Source organism: Martes martes, assembly GCF_963455335.1.
Source record: "Martes martes genome assembly, chromosome: 1".
Taxonomy (NCBI): Eukaryota; Metazoa; Chordata; class Mammalia; order Carnivora; family Mustelidae; genus Martes; species Martes martes.
The window spans coordinates 102,180,472-102,202,376 of NC_137888.1; the positions used below are offsets into that span (position 1 = coordinate 102,180,472).

General features: G+C 34.7%; 2 protein-coding genes across 4 annotated transcripts in view; one reads left to right on the forward strand and one right to left on the reverse strand.

Moving 5' to 3' along the window:
- Positions 1-1,447: 1,447 nt before the first annotated feature.
- TTC14 (tetratricopeptide repeat domain 14) lies at positions 1,448-11,809 on the forward strand. Of its 3 annotated transcripts, none has more exons than XR_013966517.1 (12): positions 1,448-1,785; positions 2,257-2,381; positions 2,490-2,689; positions 3,637-3,721; positions 3,886-4,015; positions 4,277-4,432; positions 5,060-5,131; positions 5,524-5,643; positions 5,747-5,869; positions 8,294-8,918; positions 9,346-9,455; positions 10,291-11,550. XR_013966517.1 is itself a non-coding variant. In XM_080798105.1 (12 exons), the coding sequence occupies exons 1-12, from the start codon at positions 1,625-1,627 to the stop codon at positions 11,198-11,200; spliced, it is 2,310 nt and encodes a 769-aa protein (XP_080654231.1). In that variant the 5' UTR covers positions 1,448-1,624; the 3' UTR covers positions 11,201-11,809. The 3 variants fall into 3 exon arrangements, 1 of the variants encoding a protein (XP_080654231.1); XM_080798105.1 differs by having other exon boundaries at positions 8,294-8,411; positions 10,291-11,809; XR_013966518.1 differs by lacking the exon at positions 10,291-11,550 and having other exon boundaries at positions 9,346-9,650.
- A 2,977-nt stretch (positions 11,810-14,786) lies between these two features.
- CCDC39 (coiled-coil domain 39 molecular ruler complex subunit) overlaps positions 14,787-21,905 on the reverse strand; it is a gene marked incomplete at both ends in the record, with an annotated part of 52,018 nt that continues 44,899 nt past the window's right edge. The window contains 6 exons of the mRNA XM_080804161.1: positions 14,787-14,940; positions 16,644-16,729; positions 16,877-17,056; positions 17,190-17,330; positions 18,051-18,157; positions 18,575-18,734. Coding sequence (XP_080660287.1) covers positions 14,787-14,940; positions 16,644-16,729; positions 16,877-17,056; positions 17,190-17,330; positions 18,051-18,157; positions 18,575-18,734 — 828 coding nt within the window. The remainder of the gene's footprint in view (positions 14,941-16,643; positions 16,730-16,876; positions 17,057-17,189; positions 17,331-18,050; positions 18,158-18,574; positions 18,735-21,905) is intronic.

A 21,905-nucleotide genomic window follows, 5' to 3' on the forward strand; every position in this document is an offset into this window, starting at 1 on the left:
GGCTAAGTGCCACTGTCTGGCATCTGGTTCTCAGATGCTGGGCTTCTCAGTCCCTCCAGAGATAATTAGATCCTTAATAACAGATCAACTCCAACTAAAATAACGTAACTTACCAGAATATCTATATAGTTCATTTTTGTGGTTGGCTTTCAGTGACAGTACCGTCTTTCCTAATATCAGCCATTCTCTAGAGCTGTAGCTTAACACAGATCAGTCTGTTCCATTAAGTAAACTTTCCTGATGTGCTCATAGTGGCTTGAAATGTATTGTTTCTTAAACTTGCATCTTTCTTCGTTGCATCTTCTCAAGTCTCTGTAAACTATTTGTCTGGATTTTTCACAAAATAGTGTGAAAGAATACACTGTATTCTGGACTGGGTCTTCTAACCAGGTGATGAGACAGTGAAAACACATAGCTGGAGAGGAGGCAGAGTAACTGCTACTATTTATTTTTGTTCAAGAGGACTATACTAAACTATACATATTTAAGTGGTACGGATTTTAATATAGTGAAATAAAAGTCATATTATCTCAAAATCAGAGAAAGTTAGGCCTTGTATATGATAAATATCCTCTTACTCTTTCCAGCAACTGCGTCTGTGAAGATCTATTAAGACCGAGATTGGAACCCTGACTGTAACGTTTACCAGGTGGGTGACATTGAGCAATTTATTGGGACTCTCAGGCCTGTTTCCTTAATCTCCAAAGTGAGAGTAAAATGAATTAAGGGAATTAGGTTCTCAAGTCAATAATAGGGGAGGGGAAGAAAGGGAGGAGAGAAGGGGAGGAGGGGGAACCTAAATCACAATTACCTTTGTAAATCACTTGAATTATCCATACAGTTTATTGACTTTAATGTATACAACACTACACTGTGTATCTTATGGAAACTACATTTTTAGAAGCTACAAACTAAAATAAAAAAGAATGCATATATGCATATGTCTAGACATTAAAGCCATTCTGATTTTAAGCTAACTCTAAAAATCACTACAATGAATGGAGTATGGATGGAGAACACAATTCCGGTGCCTAAAAATGTTAGTGTCCTTCCTTTCTTCTGGGCTTAGATTACCAAGAACTCTCCCACAGCAGTCATTTTTATGTGGTTATGTCTGAGATGCAGGTAGTGACTTAAACAGCGAGTACTCTGAAGGAAGAAACTTTGTAACTCGTTTGGGGTTCTCACCCTGGCACTGGAACTTAGAAGCGCCCCAGTAAATAGGTGGATGAATTATTACTTAGCCTAGATTAAAGCCCAGGCCGTCTCAACGTAATAATAAAAACACCACAGAAATTTTAAACAAAAAACATTTCACACATCACTACCTCGCAGCGGTACGCAGCCCTTAACTCAGGAAATGCTTAGCCCAGTGCTTCCGGCTTCCGTAGTCTCGCTCCATTTCGCGAGACCGAGGCGGAGCTTCTCCGCGCAGCCCCTCTGTGCCGCCGCTTGGGGCGGTCCCGGAACACTTCCGGGAGACAACTGTGTAAGTGTCCGTGATGTGTGCTTCCGGCGGCTTGCAGGCTCATTCCTCAGCCTCCGGGACCACCAGGCTGAAGTAGTGGGTACGGAGCGGGGGTGCTAGCAGTCCACCTGTCGTTGAGTCCAGCAATCTCTAACCATGGACCGGGACCTTCTGCGGCAGTCACTGAACTACCACGGGCCGTCATTGCTCTCCCTGCTCCGCAGCGAACAGCAGGACAATCCGCACTTCCGGAGCCTCCTGGGGTCGGCGGCCGAGCCTGCCCGGGGACCGGCGCTCCAGCAGCAGTTACAGGGCAGGTAATGAGACGGCGGCGCCGCTGCGAGACCGGGGAGGGGACGCAGGTCGGGGCCCCAGTGCCGCAGCCGGGTGACTGAGTCGAGAACGAGCAGAGTCGCGGCCGCGAGCACGTGAGGATTTGCGGAGCTGGTGCAGAGGGCGGGTTGGAGACCGCTCTTTGGGTGTGAGGGAAAGGGGGGATGTGGCCTGAACTTTTTTCTTTGGTACTGCCTAGCAGAGGCGCGGAATCTTTAGCCAGTATCTCTTGGGCTTCCTTATCTGGAGCTTCGGGAGTTACTTTGTAACTTTCCTCGCCCTCCACCTACAGGCTGGCGAATGAGGGAATCCCTAATTAAAACTTTTTCGTGGAGGATGTACGGTCTGGAGCTTAGGATGGACCCGATTGGGCGATGAAAACCATGAACATAAGCTTGGATGTACTGAAAAGTTTTCCCATAAACCAGTTTTCATAAATTTTGTTTCCTTTTAAGAAAAGAGAAGAGAGTTGACAACATTGAAATACAAAAATTCATTTCCAAAAAAGCGGATTTGCTTTTTGCACTTTCCTGGAAATCGAATGCACCTGCAACTTCTGAAGTCAATGAAGACAACGAAGGTGAGTTTTGTTAAAATATTTTGATTGTGGTTTGGGGTATTTCACTGCACCTGGGATGAAGCAAAGTACAATGCTCTTGTTAGTAATTTTCCTAATTTTTTTTTTCAGATGGTTATGCAGTCATGCCACCTTTAGAGCAGTTCATGGAGATACCTAGTATGGACCGGAGAGAGCTGTTTTTCCGAGATATTGAGCGTGGTGATATAGTGATTGGAAGAATAAGTTCCATTCGGGAATTTGGGTTTTTCATGGTGTTGATTTGTTTAGGCAGTGGCGTCATAAGAGATATATCTCACTTAGAAATCACAGTAAGTTACTTTTCAGTTATTTGATTGCTTCTGTTTTTGGTAAGAGTCCTGTCAGTGCAAGAATTATGTCTTTGCATCCACTTGTGCTTGGGTGTACCATGCTGACACAGTTTTGAAAAATAAATATTAATTGGAGAAAAAGTACGTTTTCCTTTTTAAAAAATGGTAATTATCTAGTTAGTTTCCTCCTCTATTTCTGGTTTTTGGAGGTTTATTTGGTTCCTTTGGTTGGCAGGGATAGGGTCCTTCTTTAAATGCTCAGTGAATATCAGAGATATCAGTGGATATGGTGAGAGTGGTTGGTATTCCAGGCTTATTTCTTCTAGCCGAACATGTTCTTTCTTATTTAGTATTTGGAACTAGACACCTACATGTGGATAATTTGGAAACAAATTTCTTATTGTTATATTTACAGTAGTTAAATGTAAATTATTTGTACATATACATTATAAGATACTTTACCCAAGATGAATTGTCTTGAATTTGAAATAGTGTGTTAATTTAAAAGATTTGATAATTTGCTGTCTGTCAAGGCAGATGATCCAGGAAGAAAAAGCAGGATAGACTAGATAACGGACATAAACTTTGGAGAATTCACATTTAGTTTTCATTGGAATTCTACTTTCTGGACAGTTTCACTTTTTTCTTTAACAAGTATAAAATATCCTCCTGTTTTATAATCCATATTCATATTTGGTTCCTGAAACTAATTGCAAATTTCATGAGATTTTAGTTTTTGAACTGAACCAGAAACTTGTTTTACTGTGTTTGGGCACAGACATTGCTTATAATTAAAATCCTTATTTAAATTTAGATTTTAGAGTGCTAGTTGTTTTGTTAACATTCTTGTCAACTATTAGCTGATCATACTGAACAACTAGGGTAAAAGATGATACTTCTTACCAAAGAATGGAATGTCTGGCATTTTAAAATACTTCTCATTGCAGGCTCTCTGTCCATTAAGAGATGTACCTTCTCACAGTAACCATGGGGATCCTTTATCATATTACCAAACTGGTGACATTATTCGAGGTGATCATTTTCATCATATTAATAAAAAAGTAACATTTGTCAGATTTTTGTTTATATTAATTTTGAAAATCTGTCTAATGAGAGTAGTGTTTGGAAAGATTTATGTATTTTTATGTTAGTTTGCATTTTCTTGTTAATCAGCTTAGTTTCCTTATTTTTTTAAGCTGGAATCAAAGATATTGACAGATACCATGAAAAGCTTGCAGTGTCTCTATATAGCTCATCTCTTCCACCACATCTGTCTGGTATTAAATTAGGTGTAATTAGTTCTGAAGAGCTTCCTTTATACTACAGGTAACCTATCTACATTATTTAAAGAAATTAATTACAAAACAGTTCTTGATTAAAAAATAGCACATTATGTCCAATTTCTGAAAATTAATTTCTCTTCTTTCAAAATATGCTCATTTTATTTTTGTAATCCTTAAGAAGCCAAAATAATATTTCCATACCTTCATATATAAAAATGATATGAGTATTTCTTTTATAGAAATGGAACATGCTAATTATGTTTGTCATTTTTATATTTTTGTTGTGTGTGTTTTGTTGTTTTAGGAGAAGTGTTGAACTAAATAGCAATTCTTCGGAATCCTATGAAAATATCATGCAGAGTTCCTTGGGATTTGTTAATCCAGGAGTAGTTGAATTCCTTTTAGGAAAACTAGGAATAGATGAATCTAATCCACCATCTTTAATGAGAGGCTTGCAAAGGTATAGTATATTAGTTATTATTAATTGGTAAGGTAAATGGTGCTGAGCTCAAAATCTATATAACTCAGAGACATATTTGACTATTTTAAGCCTGGTGGCAGCAATATGCCAAAGAGTGAATGAACCTGGTGATCCCAATTTCCTTCTGAATGGAGTCTGTTGTGATTACATGTATAGAGAAAGATGAACAAAGTTTATAAGAATGTTTATATATTTATGTTAAGAATACTGTTGAATGATAATAGTCATTCCTGAGAATTTAAGAATATTGTTTTGTATGAGAGGGAAGTAAACCATAAGGGGCTCTTAATAAAGAAAAACTGAGGGTTGATGGAGGGGAAGTTAGGAGGAGATGGGCTAAATGAGTGATGGGTATTAAGGAGGGCACTTGTGTTGAGTGCTGTGTATTATATGGAAGTGATGAATCACGAAATTCTACTCCTGAAACCAGTATTCCACGCTACGTTAACTAATTAGAATTTAAATAAAAATTTGAAAAAAATTCTGTTTTGTGGATGGAATATAAATTTCTTGCCTGGGATTTACTTTTGCAGTGTTGAATTTTTATCTATAAAGTATTACCAAAAAAAAGAAATGTATCGTTTGACTTTTATTTTCTTTGTATAGCAAAAACTTCTCCGAAGAAGATTTTGCTTCTGCATTAAGGAAGAAACAGTCTGCATCTTGGGCTTTAAAATGGTATGAAAACTTTGTTTTTCAACAATTGCATTATCTAGTCTAAAAGGCAGTAATTTTTAAGTCATTATTAAGACCAAATTTGTTTATAAATGAATTGAAATGATGCCTTTTGACATTAACTTTTTTATAGATGTAAATGGTCTTATGTTACAAATTTAACAGACTTAACCAACATTTTCCATGGTTTTCAAAAGGAATTAGTATACTGTTATATTGATTTCATAAATATTTGTTAATGAAGTTATCCAAAGGCAGGATACTTCCTAGGTATATTGAGAGTATTGAAGACTAAATATTAACCACATTAGATTTGTTATAAAAATTTATTCATGCTAACATTATGTTTGGATATTCTGAGAAATGTGTGTGATGCTTTACAAATATCTTTTTAGTGTGAAGATTGGAGTTGATTATTTTAAGGTTGGACGCCATGTAGATGCTATGAATGAATACAATAAGGCTCTGGAAATAGACAAACAAAATGTGGAAGCTTTGGTAGCTCGTGGAGCATTGTAAGTGAATCATGGCTTTTAAGGAATGTTGATAAGATAAATGTGTACAAGATTTATGAGTAGCTCACAAGATAAATTCTCCTAATTTATTTTCTATCTCTAGATATGCAACAAAAGGAAGTCTGAACAAAGCAATAGAAGATTTTGAGCTTGCATTGGAAAACTGTCCAACTCATAGGAATGCAAGAAAATACCTCTGCCAGACACTTGTAGAAAGAGGAGGGCAGTAAGTAACAGATTTTGTTTAAAATTAAGTAGAGATCTAATGTTCATCCAACTACTATAAATAAAATCTTGCACTTAACATAAGGAAATAGCATCTTTAACTCGCTTAATTCAGAACACCCTTAGTTTCAATTTTGGTTTAAAATGTTTTTCAAATATAGTTCTCTAAGCTTTTTAGTCTTTTTTTTCCTTATTACTGAGGTTCTTTATGATTGGAGTTTGGAGATATTTTAGTGTCTTAAGTTTATTGTTCTGAACATCTGTTCTCATTATGTAAAAATAAAAATGTAAAGGATAAGAAATTAAGTACTCTTTTCCTGGACATACAGAAGAAGTTTTTGTTTTAAACTGAGGGTTGTGGGGCACCTGGGTGGCTCAGTGGGTTAAAGCCTCTGCCTTCGGCTCAGGTCATAATCCCAGGGTTCTGGGATCGAGCCCCACATCGGGTTCTCTGCTCAGCAGGGAGCCTGCTTCCCCTCCCCCCGCCCGCCTGCCTCTCTGCCTACTTGTGATCTGTCAGTCAAATAAATAAAATCTTTAAAAATAAAAATAAATTTTAAACTGAGGGTTGCTGGAGTGGAGAGCGGGATAGGAGGGATGGAGTGGCTGGGTGATGGACACTGGAGAGGGTATGTGCTGTGGTGAGCATTGTGAATTGTGTAGGACTGATGAATCACAGACCTGTACCCCTGAAACAAATAATACATTATATGTTAAATAAAATTAAATAAAAAGTTTTTGTTTTAGTAGGAATTTGATTTCTAATTCATTTCTCATTCTGGTAGTATAATGCCAGAAATATGAATTGAGAGTTTTACAGTTCATTGTGAATATTTTGCTCTTATGTTTGCTGTTTGCTCTGCTGTATGCAGTAAAATCCACAAATTCAGATTAAATGGAAGAGCAAATCAATAAGAACAAACCCTGCAATTTATGTTACTATTCTGATATGCTGGCAAAATACCTGGCATAGTAGTTGTGTTATAAATATTTAATGACTAACAGGCTAGTCTAATTCCTAAAATATTGTGAAGAAACAATATTCCAATATAAATAATTTTAGTAAGTCTGCTTTAATAATTAAGAATTTATAACAATAGTATCTTTTTGCAACTAATTTTTTTTAAATAGATTTATCTTCTTTCTGTTTCTTGAATTTGCCTAATTATTCTAGTTTGTATGATCATCCCAGAATTCCACATTAAGGAGTTTTGCAATATTTGTTTTTAACTCAGCTTTAACTTTAGACCCAAGTGACTGTAGCAGCTTTTTAGTTTCTCACTAGGTAGATAGTTACTAAAATATGGCTGTCTTATTACCCACATATTGAATTATTTTGGCTAAGTGGATAGCAACATGATCTGTATGTTATCTAAGCCAGAAACGTTAATAGCCTTCAGTTGATCTCTTTCTGCCCATACCCAGTCTGCTACAAAAGTGATCCTGTTGAAGCCATTGGATTTTTGTGGGGTTGGGTTTTTTGTTTTGGGGTTTTTTTTTTTCTTTTTCCTACTGTTAAAAAACTGAAAATATTTTCCAAATTCTTTTCTGCTCTGTATACACTTCCTAATTCTGATTTTTCATAGCAGAGACATATGAGTTTCATCTTTCATCTTTCATTCTCTCTGCCAGCTAGTTGTGATATACATGTATGTGTTGGTATTTCCAACTTCATCAGTGAATTTTCCTGGAAAATTTTTCTGCAGAAAGGAAAATTCTTCATAAACTACTAGGAAAAACCAGCCTATGTAATTCTATGCTAAAGCTCAAGATTATACTAAATTTAGAGAAGACATTAGCTAATTGTGTTTTCATGTATCATACTGAAATCCCAATGCTGGACATACAATATGGCTTTAGTTACCAGTAATGAATTCCTACTTTTTTTTTTAATTGAGATACAATTGGCATATAACATTATATTAGATTCAGATGTACAACGATGATTTGCTGCATGTATATATTGCAAAATAATAACCAAAACATTTGGTTAACATCTCTCATCACATATAGTTAACAATTTTTTTTCTTGTGAGAACTTTTAAGATATACTCTTAGCAATATTCAAATATGTAATATAGTATTACTAACCAAAGTCACCATGCTATACATTACATCCCCAGGACTTACTTATCTTTTAACTGAAAATTGTACATATTGACCACCTTCAGACATTTTGCCAGCACCCTCCCAACCCCACACAACCACCAATCTGTTCTCTGTATCTATGAGTTTAGATTTTTTGTTTTATGGGGTCTTTTTACCAAACAAATAGTACATGATTTAGGTACTGCTAAATTTGGAAAATGTTACTAAACATGGCTTTCCTCTAATAAGTTCTCTCGTATAAGCTTCTGACCTATATGCATATTTGAGGATTTTTTTTTTATTTTTATGAAAAGCAAAATCTTTGTTTTAAATTTAGGTTAGAAGAAGAAGACAAGTTTTTAAATGCTGAAAGTTACTATAAGAAAGCTTTGGCTTTGGATGAGACTTTTAAAGATGCAGAGGATGCTTTGCAGAAGCTTCATAAATATATGCAGGTGATTCTTTATTTCCTCTTAGAAATTTAGTGATATTTGAAATTGATACTCAAACTTAACTTTCTTATAGGGAATACTGTTCTAGATTACTTAGTCAAGGCATTATGAAAACTATCTTTTTAGATACAACTTCTCCTACTTGGGTTTGACAGTACTTCATAGTTCCTTTGTAGTTCGTACCCAAGAGTAAAAATAGCCCTATGAGAAATTCCTACTGCCTGCATGTGGTGTGTGGTTTTCCGAACTGTTCTCGTAGTGAGCTTTCCTGGTAATTACAAATTCAGTGTTGTTGCTGTAATTGAGCTAATTATAAATATCTCTTTGAGAAATATTTTAAACTGCCTTTTCCTGTAATACTGATGATGATGTTTTCTCATGCATTTTCTTCTGAATTGGACCATTGCTGCTGTGTCTGTGACATCTGGTGCTGCTCATCCCCATCCTCAAACTGGAAAATGATTTCTTATGTAATCATGCGTCCAACTGGGCTGTGCTATTTTTTAAATGGTTTGTATTTGAACATGGTGGTTCCTCCCTCAATTCACCTTAATGGAATTTATTTGAATTTTATTTTATAAATTTGCATCCTGTCTAAATTTTTCAATTTTTTTTAAAAAATAATTTTTCATGTATTTTATTATTTTATTTTTTCCCTTTCTTGCACTCTGGGTCATGGGTACCAATGCAATGGCTTCCCCTTTTTTCATGGAATACCAACTGCAATATGGTCCTCAATGCTGTTCTGGCTATTCCAATGATTAATGCCAAACACTTGTATGATTAATTTTTACATGTTAAAAATACTTAATGCTGGATATATGGTGATTTGGGTGTACCCCATTTGGTTTCTGGTTGGGGGGGTCTTTGGAAACTGGGTTTTATATATTCTGCTATTTTTAACGTGTGGTTTTTTCCGATATCTGGGTTCTAAAAGAAATCTTTGGAATTAAGAGAAAAACAAGCTGAAAAGGAAGAAAAGCAGAAAACAAAGAAAATAGAAACAAGTGCAGAAAAGTTGCGTAAGCTCTTAAAAGAGGAGAAAAGGTAAACTATAATATTTAGTATTTTTTTTAACTTAAAGCAGCTACTGAGTTGAACCAAAGTGCCATATGGAGGTTAAAGTAAGTAAAAAAAAAAAAAGTATTTACTTATAACCAGTGATACATCGTAAGTATGTGTACCACAAATTTTTCTGTAAAAGAAAGCAAGCAAAGTGGGGTCTAAAGGTAGAATTCTGCCAAAAAAAAAAAAAAAAAAAAAAGGAAAGAAGAAAAATCTTAAAATATATAATAGATTATTTTAATTATCTGTATTTTAGGGAGAAGTGTTTTAGAACTAGAGCAGTGGTTCTCAACTGGGGGTGCCTTTGTTCCCCCAGGGACATTTTTGGTCATCATAACTGGTGAAGTAGTACTAACATCTAATGGGTAGAGGCCAGGGATGCTGCTAAATATCCTACAGTGATACCCCTGCCTCCACCATCACCCTGCCTTCCTAACAAAGAATTATTCAGGTGAAAACGTCAATAGTGCTGAGGTGGAGAAACTCTTTATTAGAGGTAGCAGATACAAAACTTAGTTTCTCTCCTTCATACATTCAGATGGACTTAAATTTTTTTGAAAATGTTGGAAATGTGACTGTGTCTTCAGAAATAATGATCTGCTTTCAATGACAGTTGTCTACACGGTATTTTTTCCCAGAAGTCACGCCTGATAGTAAAATTGGATATTGTAGTAACTGAGATTTACAGTAATCGCTTATCTAAAGCCACAGCTTTTATGAAACCTTTAAAGAGAACAAAGTAGAACTAGAATCTTTATGGATAATCGAGAAACATTTTTGTACTTAACATATTTGATGGGTTAACTATATTTTTTAGGCTAAAGAAGAAAAGAAGAAAATCAACTTCTTCCTCTTCAAGTGTTTCTTCTGCTGATGAATCTGATTCTTCATCATCATCCTCTTCCTCTTCTGGTCACAAAAGGCATAAGAAGCATAAGAGGAACCGTTCAGAGTCTTCTCGAAGTTCCAAAAGACATTTAGCTAAGGCCTCCTCAAGTCAGATAGATCAGAGTAGGAAAGATGAGTGCTTCCCAGTTCCAGCCAATACTTTAGCATCTTTTCTTAACCAAAAACAAGAAGTGGAAAAACTACTGGAAAAGCAGGACAGGTTACCATATCAAAAGAAACAGGTAAAAGAGAAAGATAGATGCCCTCTCTCTTCATCTTCAGTTGAAATACCGGATGATTTTGGAGGTAGGTCTGAAGATCCAAGAGATTTTTATACTCAGGCAAGTAGTAGCAAAACTGAAAAACCATATAAATCAGAAAAACATTTTTCCAGTAAAAGAGATTACTCAGATTCCTTTTACAGGAATTCAGAGGACAAAGTGAAAACTTATGGTTATAGAAGATTTGAAAAAGATACAGAGGGAAGAAAAGAGCACTATAGAAGGTGGGAGCCAGGTTCCGTGAGGCATTCCACTTCACCAGCAAGCTCAGACTACTCTTGTAAGTCAGTTGAAAAGTATAAAAAATACACTTATTCTGGATCACGTGATTTCAGTAGACATGAGCAAAGATATCCATTAAATAAAAATCAAGGAGAATATGAGATAGAGGGTAGTTATGAGGAGGACATTAAAACAGAGGTTCCAGAAGCAGATGGACTAAATAGAAAAGAGCAATCAGAAAGTGGAATTAAAAAAAATTTACCTCAAAATTTACTCAATATATTTAATCAGATAGCTGCATTTGAGAAAGAAAAAGGAAATAAGCCAAAAAATTAATATGCCAGGGGATTCAGCACCATTACACAAAAGCTGTTAATGAAAGTTTTGGGTCTTCTAGTCTAGAAGAATCTCTGCTCCTAAAGCTATTTGTAGAGACTGCAGAAAGCAGATGTTTTTAGCTATTCTCAAAGTATATTTGTTTCAGTTGTGGGTCTCCTCACAGCTTGATTTTTTAGGCTTTACATGTGTGTTTCCATATAATATTTCTTACTGTAATGATTTAAACTTCACCTAAAAATAATTCTCAAAGTATTGCTTCCTCTCTGTATTATAGTAAATGAGAATTCCTTGGGTCCACCTTATCCTGCTGCTTGAGAAAAAATTAAATTTGTTCATTGAACACTTGGATTGTTTTCTTCAAAAATTATTTCATTGTCTTTTCTGTTAAATTTTCTTTTCCCTCAGCTTTTGAAAGAGATACGCAGTATTTGATTGTTCCTTAAGTACCATTTTATTATTGATCATTTATTTAAATATCAAACTTTTTGTATAACTTCTAAGATTATATACAGATTACCTGTCTTGCCTAATTGACCTCTAAAGCTTTATTTAATTAAAAATGATCTTTGTGCCAGCTTAACAAGTACTTTAGGAATAAAGCCATGAAAGTTGAATAAGGGCTCATTTTACTTTTCTCTCTCTCTTTTTAAACCTTATTGTTAGCAGTATAGCCCTAAGAAATTTCTTAACTTTAAATATTGGCAAGACTTAGGGACTGTATACCAGGCAAGATTAGATCAGAATAAAAAAAGAATCCTTTCATCAAAAACAGCAGTGGCAAGAGAAACACTATAAATCTGGTTTTCCCCTAAGGGAAAGAAAATTGGGAAACTGTCCTAGTATTGCATATGTCCAGTTGGGAAGGCACTGGGCATGTTTATTATTAGCCTACAGCTGGCTTGCATTTCCTCTTTTCTTAATACCTCTTTCCTGACACTTCCCTCAATACCTCCTTTTTTAGGGTCTGGGTAAATGACAAGGCCAAAAAAGCCTGGTTTTACTCAAATTCCAGCAACTAGAGCTGAAAAAGATTATGAAAAATCCTCCCAAATTTGAAAACAGATTTGGAGATAGAGCTAGGGGTCATGGTTGTTGATTTATAATGGTCTTTAGAATCTTTCCAATTTCAGATTCTAGTATAAGTGACAAGAGGCCTTTAATGCTACCTCTTTAAGTCATTCTGATTGGTTGTGTCCTGTTTGTGGACTTCAGACTTAAGCGTTGGCAGCCTAATGGAAAAGCTAAAATTTGTTTTACAGTGGAACAGAGAAACTGGTCAAAAACTGTGGGTAATAGCGGTAGAAAAGTCACTCACTCATCTTTGTACAAAAAACTCATTTTAAAAGAGTCCCTGGTTCTTTCTGTGTATTAATAGCTCCTGTATCATTCCTACATAGTCCTACATAGATAGTGGTTTTTGTAAAGAGTGAACAGTATCTCAACATGGTCTTTGACCTTTAGGAATTGCTGGTACACCTTCAGTATTTTACGTACACATTTACTAAAATCTCTGAGCATCACTATCAATCAGCACTATAATTTTCTAAGGTGTCTTTGTGGCTTAATGTTACATTCATATACCAGACAACTAGGATAGTACCTAATACAGGCCTGCCTGAATTTAGGAATTCCATCTTCCCCAGAGTTTCTTTCCTGGAACATAACTAAACTTCAGAGTATACAAGCCAGTTTCTAAGGATGTGTTCAGGAAACCCATCACAGCAAAAGAATATGGAGGACTGACTTACCAAGAATTGTTAGTAATTATCTTTAGCAGTTTTTTTCCTTATCATTATGTCTATAGTTTGTACACACCCAGACTGTGTCTGGACTCCCACAAATAATTTTCTAACATAATAGATGGATGTTAATATAACTCCACATTTGGAGATACTGGGTTTGACCCCTGTGTCACCAAATTTAGCATTATTACATACAAGGTTGGAACTGTTTGTTTAAGAGAGTTAAATAGACTTGTATGCTGGCCCAGAACCAAAAGAACCATTTCACAAATACTGTGCTAGCCTTTGGGTGGTGACTCAGTAATAGAACTTACTGTGCAGTTCTTATGCCAGGACCTGTACATTTTGTATGTATTTGATCATTTCAGTAAACTTGTGCAGGTAATTCTTACTGTCTCAGTATGACAAATAAGGAAAAAAGCATAGAGAAGCAACTTTGCCAAGGTCATAGAGCTAGTAAAACAATCCCTACCTCCATAAAACACATTGTTTAATATTGAATTGCAAGTTCCAAGTAATTTACAAAGTAATACAGGGTAGAGAGAATAAGAACTTGAGCAAACACACAAAATGAGCATAAAATTAATCAGTTTTTCTATCTTACAAATCTTACACATTTAGAACCATATTTTACAAAAATATTATTTGTCTTACTCATTGGATTTGGTTATAGCATTTGCTGGCTATTTCTAAAAATAATAAGATACTTAAATAACAATCAGGAAAAACAGGTTTACTGCAACTTCTGCCTTTCAGAAGGAACTGTAAATGACACTTCTAAACAATTAACAACTGTTGTGACAAATTCTTTCAAGGGTTGAAGGAGAAATAGTTAAGTATATAGTTTCTAAGTATATATAGCTAAGGATTTATTTAAAAGTCAGTTTTATAATCATACTCCACACTCCAAGAGTTGAAAATATTGGGCTCATGTTTTATAGTATATTAAATGGAGTAACATTCTAAATCTGCTGGTCTACCTCCACTGTAAATTTATGGGATTCCTGTTGCAAATCAAATCACACCTAGTTCTTTGTCTACTGTAAGAATGTCTTGGGGAAGAGAGGTTGAAAGTACATTCTTACTCTTTATGCTTGGCTGTATCTTAAAATAATGTGTTTGACTTCTTTCAAGATCAGAGTTAAGTAATTCCTAGAAATTTAAGCTGCATTTTTATTAATATGCAGTGCTCTTTCCTATTAATTGTTTTTTTTGTGGGGAGGGAATAAATGCTATTTTTGGGTTAAACATTTTAGAATCCTACCAAAAGAAGAAACAAAAAGACTTCTCCCCCAAAAGCCCAAGAAACATGTTTCTCTGACTAAAGCAAACCTAATTTTAGGATTTTCTAGGGTAAATGAGAATTTTAGCATTACAAACTATTCACAGGACAGCAAATCTTCAGAAATTTCCAGAAACACTGTGTCACATTAGAACTGAAGTTGTTTCATGGCTAGCATGAAATAACTGAAGCAAAGTGTTTTCTAATCTAACAAACATCAAAATAACAGTGAAAAACATCATTTTCTCTGCTTATAAAACATGTAGCCTTGTTAAAGAATCTGCGATTACTGCTTTCCTTTTCTGTGAAGAAAACAATATGGCAAAGGCTAAGGAAATTAAGCATTTCTTTGTCTTGAACCTAAATTGCTTGACTTTTTTAACTCTGTTTCACATTTTCCACTAAGTAAACTTTCATCTAGTTATTGCATATTTCTAACACAATCTCAGTGGGCCTCTCATCACTACACAGCACCCAAAAGCTTAGGGTGGAATTCACTATCTTAAAAGTAAGATTTTTGCTTTTGTGTTTACAACCTATACAAAAGAGGTTGAAATATTTATTTGCTGCCCTTTTTGTTTTTATCATTATTGGAGCTACTGGTTGCACTTGGTGGCCTAGAAATTTTGCCAATCATTGAGGAGGCAGGGAAGTTCAGCTCTAATACTTTAATTGAAGTCTGAGAGGCAGTACTTGTGGTACTTCTCGATGACCTACAGGAAAAGAAAAACAGCACTATTTTAAATTTAATTCAAAATCTATATTACTAAAGACCCCCTCACTAATGGCAAAAGATACCATAATCCCATAAGGAATTAGATCAAAAAATATATACTAGTAGTACTAAATTTTTTTTTTAATTTTTATTTATTTGTTAGAGAGAGAGAGCAAGCACAGGCAGACAGAGTGGTAGGCAGAGGCAGAGGGAGAAGCAGGCTCCCTGCCGAGCAAGGAGCCCGATGTGGGACTCGATCCCAGGATGCTGGGATCATGACCTGAGCTGAAGGCAGCCGCTTAACCAACTGAGCCACCCAGGCGTCCCAGTAATACTAAATTTTGAAAGCATAATCATTAATGTCAAAAAATTAGTTCAGATGGGGAGGGTATGTGCTATGGTGAGTGCTGTGAAGTGTGTAAACCTGGCGATTCACAGACCTGTACCCCTGGGGATAAAAATACATTATATGTTTATAAAAAAATAAAAAAATTTTAAAAAAATTAGTTCAAAAGAAAAAGTAATGAACATAAGAGTTTCAAACTAGTTCAACAAATGTTTATGAAAAAAATATTTTCAGCTATAATCAATTTAGAGGTGGAATCATTAAACATTAAAAAGGTTTTGTAAAAATCATTAAGCATAAAAAGGCCATGGGAATTTGGGTGCTGGCAAGAGTGACTATAATAATAGGTTATGTAATCTAGGCTAAAGATAAGAAAATGAGGCCTATTGACAGGATAAAGTGGTGGGGTCATTTGAAAAGCATAAGTAGCTATACAATTCTGAAATGCTAAGATTTAAAAATATGGAAATACAGTGATGATCAGGTGATTGCTTACCATGTTTATATAGAGAGAGTTTTGTTCTACTTTAATACTATCTTTTAGGATACCCCTTTTATATTCTGAAAGCTCTGTGGACAAGTGAAAAATAAATGGCTACTAAACATAAGAGGTTGGGAATTTTAAACATAGGAGGTTGGGAATTTTAAAATTAGGATCATCATTAATAATTTTTATTTTGTCAGCAAAGCACAAGAGTTGATTAAACATCAATCTACCTGATAGAATTCTGGGTAAATCTAAACTGTAGAAGTAAAGAATAATTTCCTTTCTAGCAAAGCAGCAAAAATGAAATAAAATTCTGACTACTTAAAAACTTCGTAATGTGGTTTTAATCATAAAAATCATACTCCATATGTCTGTACATCTAAGTTGCCTTTTTATGGTTTAAAAAATTCTCTCCAGAGGTGCCTGGGTGGCTCAGTCAGTTAAGCAGCTGCCTTCAGCTCGGGTCATGATCCTGGAGTCCCTAGATTGAGCCCCACACTCAGCAGGGAGTCTGCTTGTCCCTCTCTCTCTGCCCCTCACCCTGCTCATGCTCCCCCACCCTTTCAAATAAATAAATAAAATCTTTAAAAAAAAATTCTCCCCATATTCAAGATGTAACCTCCAGAATTTTACCCTGCTGTATCCTACTGAAATAGCTAGAAGTCACAAAACACTCCATGTTCTCATAGAAACTGTGACATCAGACAGAAACCAGAAGGAAAGAGTCTTGCTCTGCTGGCTGTTATCTGCATACATGATACTAACAGAAAGGTGGGTAAGGGTAAGAAGAGCACTAGCAGATCCGGTGGCTGTGGTGGTATTTGCATAGGATAGAGTTAATGAGATGATTTTTAAACTTAACACTTACCTTGTTGATAACAGTGAAGTCTGTGAAGGAGATCTAGAACTCTGGCGACTGCCTTTTGGACCAGCTGTAGGTAGTTCTAAACCATTCTGGAAGAATATTCAATAGCGATCATTAGTACCACTGCATTTTCGAAAGAATATTTTTAATTAGACTTCACTTTATGATAAGTGCCATAAATTATTTATTTCATGAAATGTTTAGAAAATATTTTAGCTAGAAGGTACTATTATTACCTGTTGAAAGTATGTTTGAAGGATAATACGGATCTCAGCATTTTCTTCCATGACATCAACTAGCATTTCATCAATGATCTTGTGGAAATGTTTTACTTCACGAAGTCTGATGTCTTGTTCTTCTAGTGTTTCATCTTTTGTGTCTTTCAGAAGTCGGATTTCCTTGGTGAGTTTTGCACACTGTTAGTCAATAGTAGTCAATTATTATTTAAAACTATTTCCCAGAACTTAATATTTTTTAATGGATGAAGGAGGATTTGGAACTCCAAAATATATAAATATGACAGGTTAGTTTTTAAAAAGACAGCAATACCTGTTTAGTTACTCTCTCTAATTTTGGCTTCTGCTCCTCAGTTTCTCTATTTAGTTGAGATGAATAAGCCTGCTTCTCTGATAATTTTTCTTTGACACTATTTGTTAAATGTTCTATAACTTCTAAAGTATTTTCCATGCTCTGGAGAAAATAAAGTGTTAACTTATTGGTTAGAATCAATAACATACAACTTGCCATTTTTCAAGTATTCATTTAATTTTAATTCATTTATTTTTGTTTATAAATACATTATATTGGTAGATAATAAGTACAATGGTCTTTTGGATTAAGTTATATAGAATTCCACTAGAAAGTACTTTTTTGGTACTTGGGGGAAATAAACAAGTCAAACAATGGCTATTAAAAGTATGCAATTTTCAAAGATTCAAAATTCATACCATTGGTTCCTTCAAATATTAGGAAAAAAATTTTTAATTTTTATATAGAGCTTGCTTACCAAGCACATTGTTTTCTCTTTCAGTGATGTAGTTTAGTAACTACTTTCTACTAGACTATTATCTTTCAAATTTTATTTAAGGGGGAATCTTTAAGGTAATCTTTAAGGAATTAAATGAAATAAAAGTTCATTAAATAAGTTAGTAGATATATCATAATTAGCTGGCTATGATTCATCATCTAATTAACCAGTCATTATCTACTGTCCATCCTATGCTTAGTACTGTGATTTTAACTAATTTATTTACTACTTTGGTCACTTATTTTTTTTCCTCATTTTAATTAAAATGAAACTTTTACTATCTACTTTTAAAAATTATCTTCTTTGTACATGATAACAAGACAGTAGACATAATGATAGTTAACTTTTACTAAGGGCTTATTTCTAAAGCCCATAGAATTTACCTGGATATCTTCCTGTAGTTCCCTGATTTGTCTTTGTTTGTATCTGTATTTTTCATCAATAGCTCTTTTTTGTTCTTCTAGTTGGATTTTTTGTTCATACTCATCACCTAAAATTAGAGAATTCTTTAAATTTTTAATGTGTTATGTAGAAAGCAAGCTTCAAGTCTTACATATATTAAATTTACAACATCTTTGTTATAAGTTAAAATCCTTATATCTCCTTGTTGAAAAACAGTATGAGCATGTAATGTAATAGCCATTCTTTTGTCAATACACAGCAGCCAATAGGCCGCCATTTTCTTCACATTTGAAATTAATTCCCAGAGAAGGGATATGCAATACTGCTAAACTAATAATGGAAATAACAACTTAGCCCTTATTTTAAAGGGAGGGGGGCGGTGATTTTCTGACTCAATCAAACATGGTACATTTTTGTTTTCCATGTCTCACAATGTTCCTCTTTAAAAATAATTAACTACCCTATAATTGCCACATTCATAAAAAAAAGTTTAAAAACTACATACTGGATGGAGTGACTTTTTTAAAAGATTTTTTGTAATTGTTGTTGCAATTTCTCAGCACTTGCAAGGTGTTTTCTAAAGCATAGATTTCTTTTTCAGCTTTGTTGATCTTAGCGTCCAAACTGTCACCTTCCCTTTGAAGTTCTTCTTTTTCTTGAGCGGCCTGTGAAATACGGAATAGAAGTGACTGCACAAAAGTATCATGGGAGAGAATGTCTGCTTCCAGGGCAGGAAATAGTTTACTCCCAACAATACCAATTTACCTTGGGGCCTACATGCAGCATTAAGCATTCATTTCTTGCACTTGATTTAGAGTAGAAAACTAAATCCCCAAGATCTTCAAAACAGAGTACACAGGATATAAACTGATAGAAGTGTAGCAACTAACCAAAGCTTACATTGAAACTTTCCAACAAAAATTACCAGAAAGCTAAGCAGATCTAAACTTTACTGGAAAGAGATAGGGTTAACTGGGACGTGGCTTCAAACTAGATCTATTTAATAAGGAGAATGCATGTTTCCGGCCTGAAAGAGGCTTAGGACACTTTCTCATTTTAAGTCTTAGGAATATAAGAAGTGAGCAAGGTACATGTAGAAAAGTAAATGCATATTATTTCCAACACAGTTATATTGTTATTAGAACTAGGATTTCAACATTTTTGAACAGTTAAGTAATATTAAAATTGGAGTACTCACTTCAGTTGCACATACTAAAATTGGAAAAAATAAAATTAGTGTGACACCTGCACAATAATAACATGCAAATTTGTGAAGCACTCTATATTTTCAAAGGAGAACACTGCATGATTCCACTTACATGAGGTGCCTATAATAGTCAAATTCACCGACGGAAAGTAGCATGATGGTTGCCTGGGGTTGAGGAGAGGGAAAAATGGGGTCTCTGTTTAATGGGCAGAGTGTTTCAGTTTTGGAAGATGAAAAAGTTCTGGAGATGGAGGTTGGTATTAGTTGCACTACAGTGGGGATGTATTTCATACCACAGAACTGTACACTTAAAAATTGATAAATGAAAAAAAAAATGATAAATGGCCAATTTTGTGTGTATTTTGCCACATTTAAAAAATGTTTAAAAATTAGAGAAAGATAATTGATAAAGGTGGCTGGGAAAAAATGCAGTCTATAAATTGTTGAAAACCAAAAATTCTCAGTAGTGGGCATCCTCAGTGACTTTTTTCAGCTTAACTGTCACTGGGCTAATCTCTCTATAGTTGTATCAAAAAAGTTCCAAAGAACTTCCACAATTAAATGTTGACAGGGATAACATGAATAGATATTTAAAAGTGCCAAAACCCATTTTCAATAAAAATTAAATAATTTCATTTGTTAATTTATCCAATCCCAAGAATGTGTATTTAATACACATCAGAATGTGGCCATTTGGACAGTTTTTTTGGTAATTCTTTATCTCTTAACATTTTCACTGGTATTTATTATACTTCAAAATATATTAACACATTTTTATAGTAAATAGTACATAATAAAAAAAGAGTTAACAAAAAAATGTCTTAGATAAATTATAATCTAATTCCAGTAAGTTTAGTCTAAAATTGGCAACCTTTTCATTCAAAAACATACTGTAGTGGAAGAGACCTAGTATGAATCAAAACAGCTAGATTTTAGTTGTGGATTTCCTATGAGTGAGGTGAATAACATTAAATTAATTCATTCTCCTTCTCCAAGTTCAGTTTCTTTATTTGTCAAACAAAGGGGCTGACTTTGTACATTTATATATATTTCTTGATCTAATTCCATATATACCTTAAACTTCTAAAAACTCTTATGATTCTATCTGGTTCTAAGTCAGATTATAAAATGTATACCTTTAATCCTAGATTTGAAAGCTTATATTAGAAACAAATTTTTATACCTGTCAGCATTTTAAAACATTTTCTAGTAATTTCATTTTCTAATAGTTTCACTAAATTGTGGTCAGAATTGGACTGTATCCTTATGAAGACTACATAAGACACATTGAGTCTAGCTACAAATAAAGTTTAATTTTCACAAATCTGGCACATGTGAAGTATTAAGAGTAAAACATTTAAATATGCTGTATATTGGGGCACCTGGGTGGCTCAGTTGTTAGGCATCTGCCATTGGCTCAGGTCATGATCCCAGAGTCCTGGGATGGAGCACCGCATCGGGCTCCCTGCTCAACAGGGAGTCTGCTTTTCCCTCTCCCACTCCCCCTGCTTGTGTTCCCTCTTTCACTGTGTCTCTGTCAGATAAATAAAATCTTAATAAATAAATAAAGAAAGAAAGAAAGCTGTATAAAAATAAATTAATTTACAAATAAATATGCTGTATAATGTGAAATGGAATAATGTGGCAAGCTGCAGACCCTATAAAGGATGGAAAGTGAAGAGTGGCATTAGGAAATTGGGAAGGTAACTGATTGCCTTGATTCATCTTACATATCCCTTATGCTGACATTTATCCAGCAACCTTGCTGTGAACAGAAGAAACACACTCTTCGTCATAAAATTTGCCTGTTTTCCTGAGAAGTGGATGCATCATGATCAATCATCATCATCACAGCAATAACAATAATGACAGCTAACATTTACTGAGGGCTCATATCATTCCAGATACTGCTTAAGGGTTTATGTGTATTTCTTCACATACTTACTTCTCACAACAAAAGTAATAATATCCTCATTTTGCAAGTGAGGAAACTAAGCCCCCAAAATGATTAAATAACTTATTCAAAATCACCTACTTGGTCAGTGATAGAACCAAGATATGGACAAAGACACTCTAACACCAGAGCTTTTAGATAACATCACAGACTTTGTTGAAAGAGAAACTTAAGTGGAATTGTAATATATATATTCTTCCCAACACTGAACAACCTAGAACCCACCCTTCACCTCTCAACCTTTAAAATGTGAGTGGAGGAAAGTCTTGTTAGTATCAGGTCAAAGCCTGAGGTACTACAGATTGATGAGTTACAAGAACGGTTTGAGAACTGGGATTCATTTCTCATGTAAGTTAGGTGGAATTTCCTGAGGCAAAGTGTCAGGCATATCACACTCAGTGTGTGTGTTGGGGCAAACTCAAAGAAGGGCTAAGAAGGAAATTTGGAAGATTCAGTACAAGTCAAAAGAAAGGAAACATCTGTCTAAAAGGGCTATCCCCTAAGGGTGTGAATTGGGAGAGCTTTCTACTCCCATCAGTGTATGATAGAGGAAAAATTAATTAAAATTAAAATTTCCACTCCTTTCAGGTGTTTTAAGTTCCCAGACCTCTGTGTAAAAGAAATTACACCTGTTCAGTTTCTACATGGGAAAAATGAGTATGGCAGTACTCCGGA

What these genes read in the sequence shown, in the direction of transcription:
- TTC14 (XM_080798105.1), top strand. Translation starts at nt 1,625, where the DNA reads ATGGACCGGGACCTTCTGCGGCAGTCACTGAACTACCACGGGCCGTCA. An exon ending in TATCTCACTTAGAAATCACA is followed by an intron (nt 2,690 to 3,636) that starts GTAAGTTACTTT and finishes TTCTCATTGCAG; the next exon opens with GCTCTCTGTCCATTAAGAGA. An exon ending in CTTGTAGAAAGAGGAGGGCA is followed by an intron (nt 5,870 to 8,293) that starts GTAAGTAACAGA and finishes TTTTAAATTTAG; the next exon opens with GTTAGAAGAAGAAGACAAGT.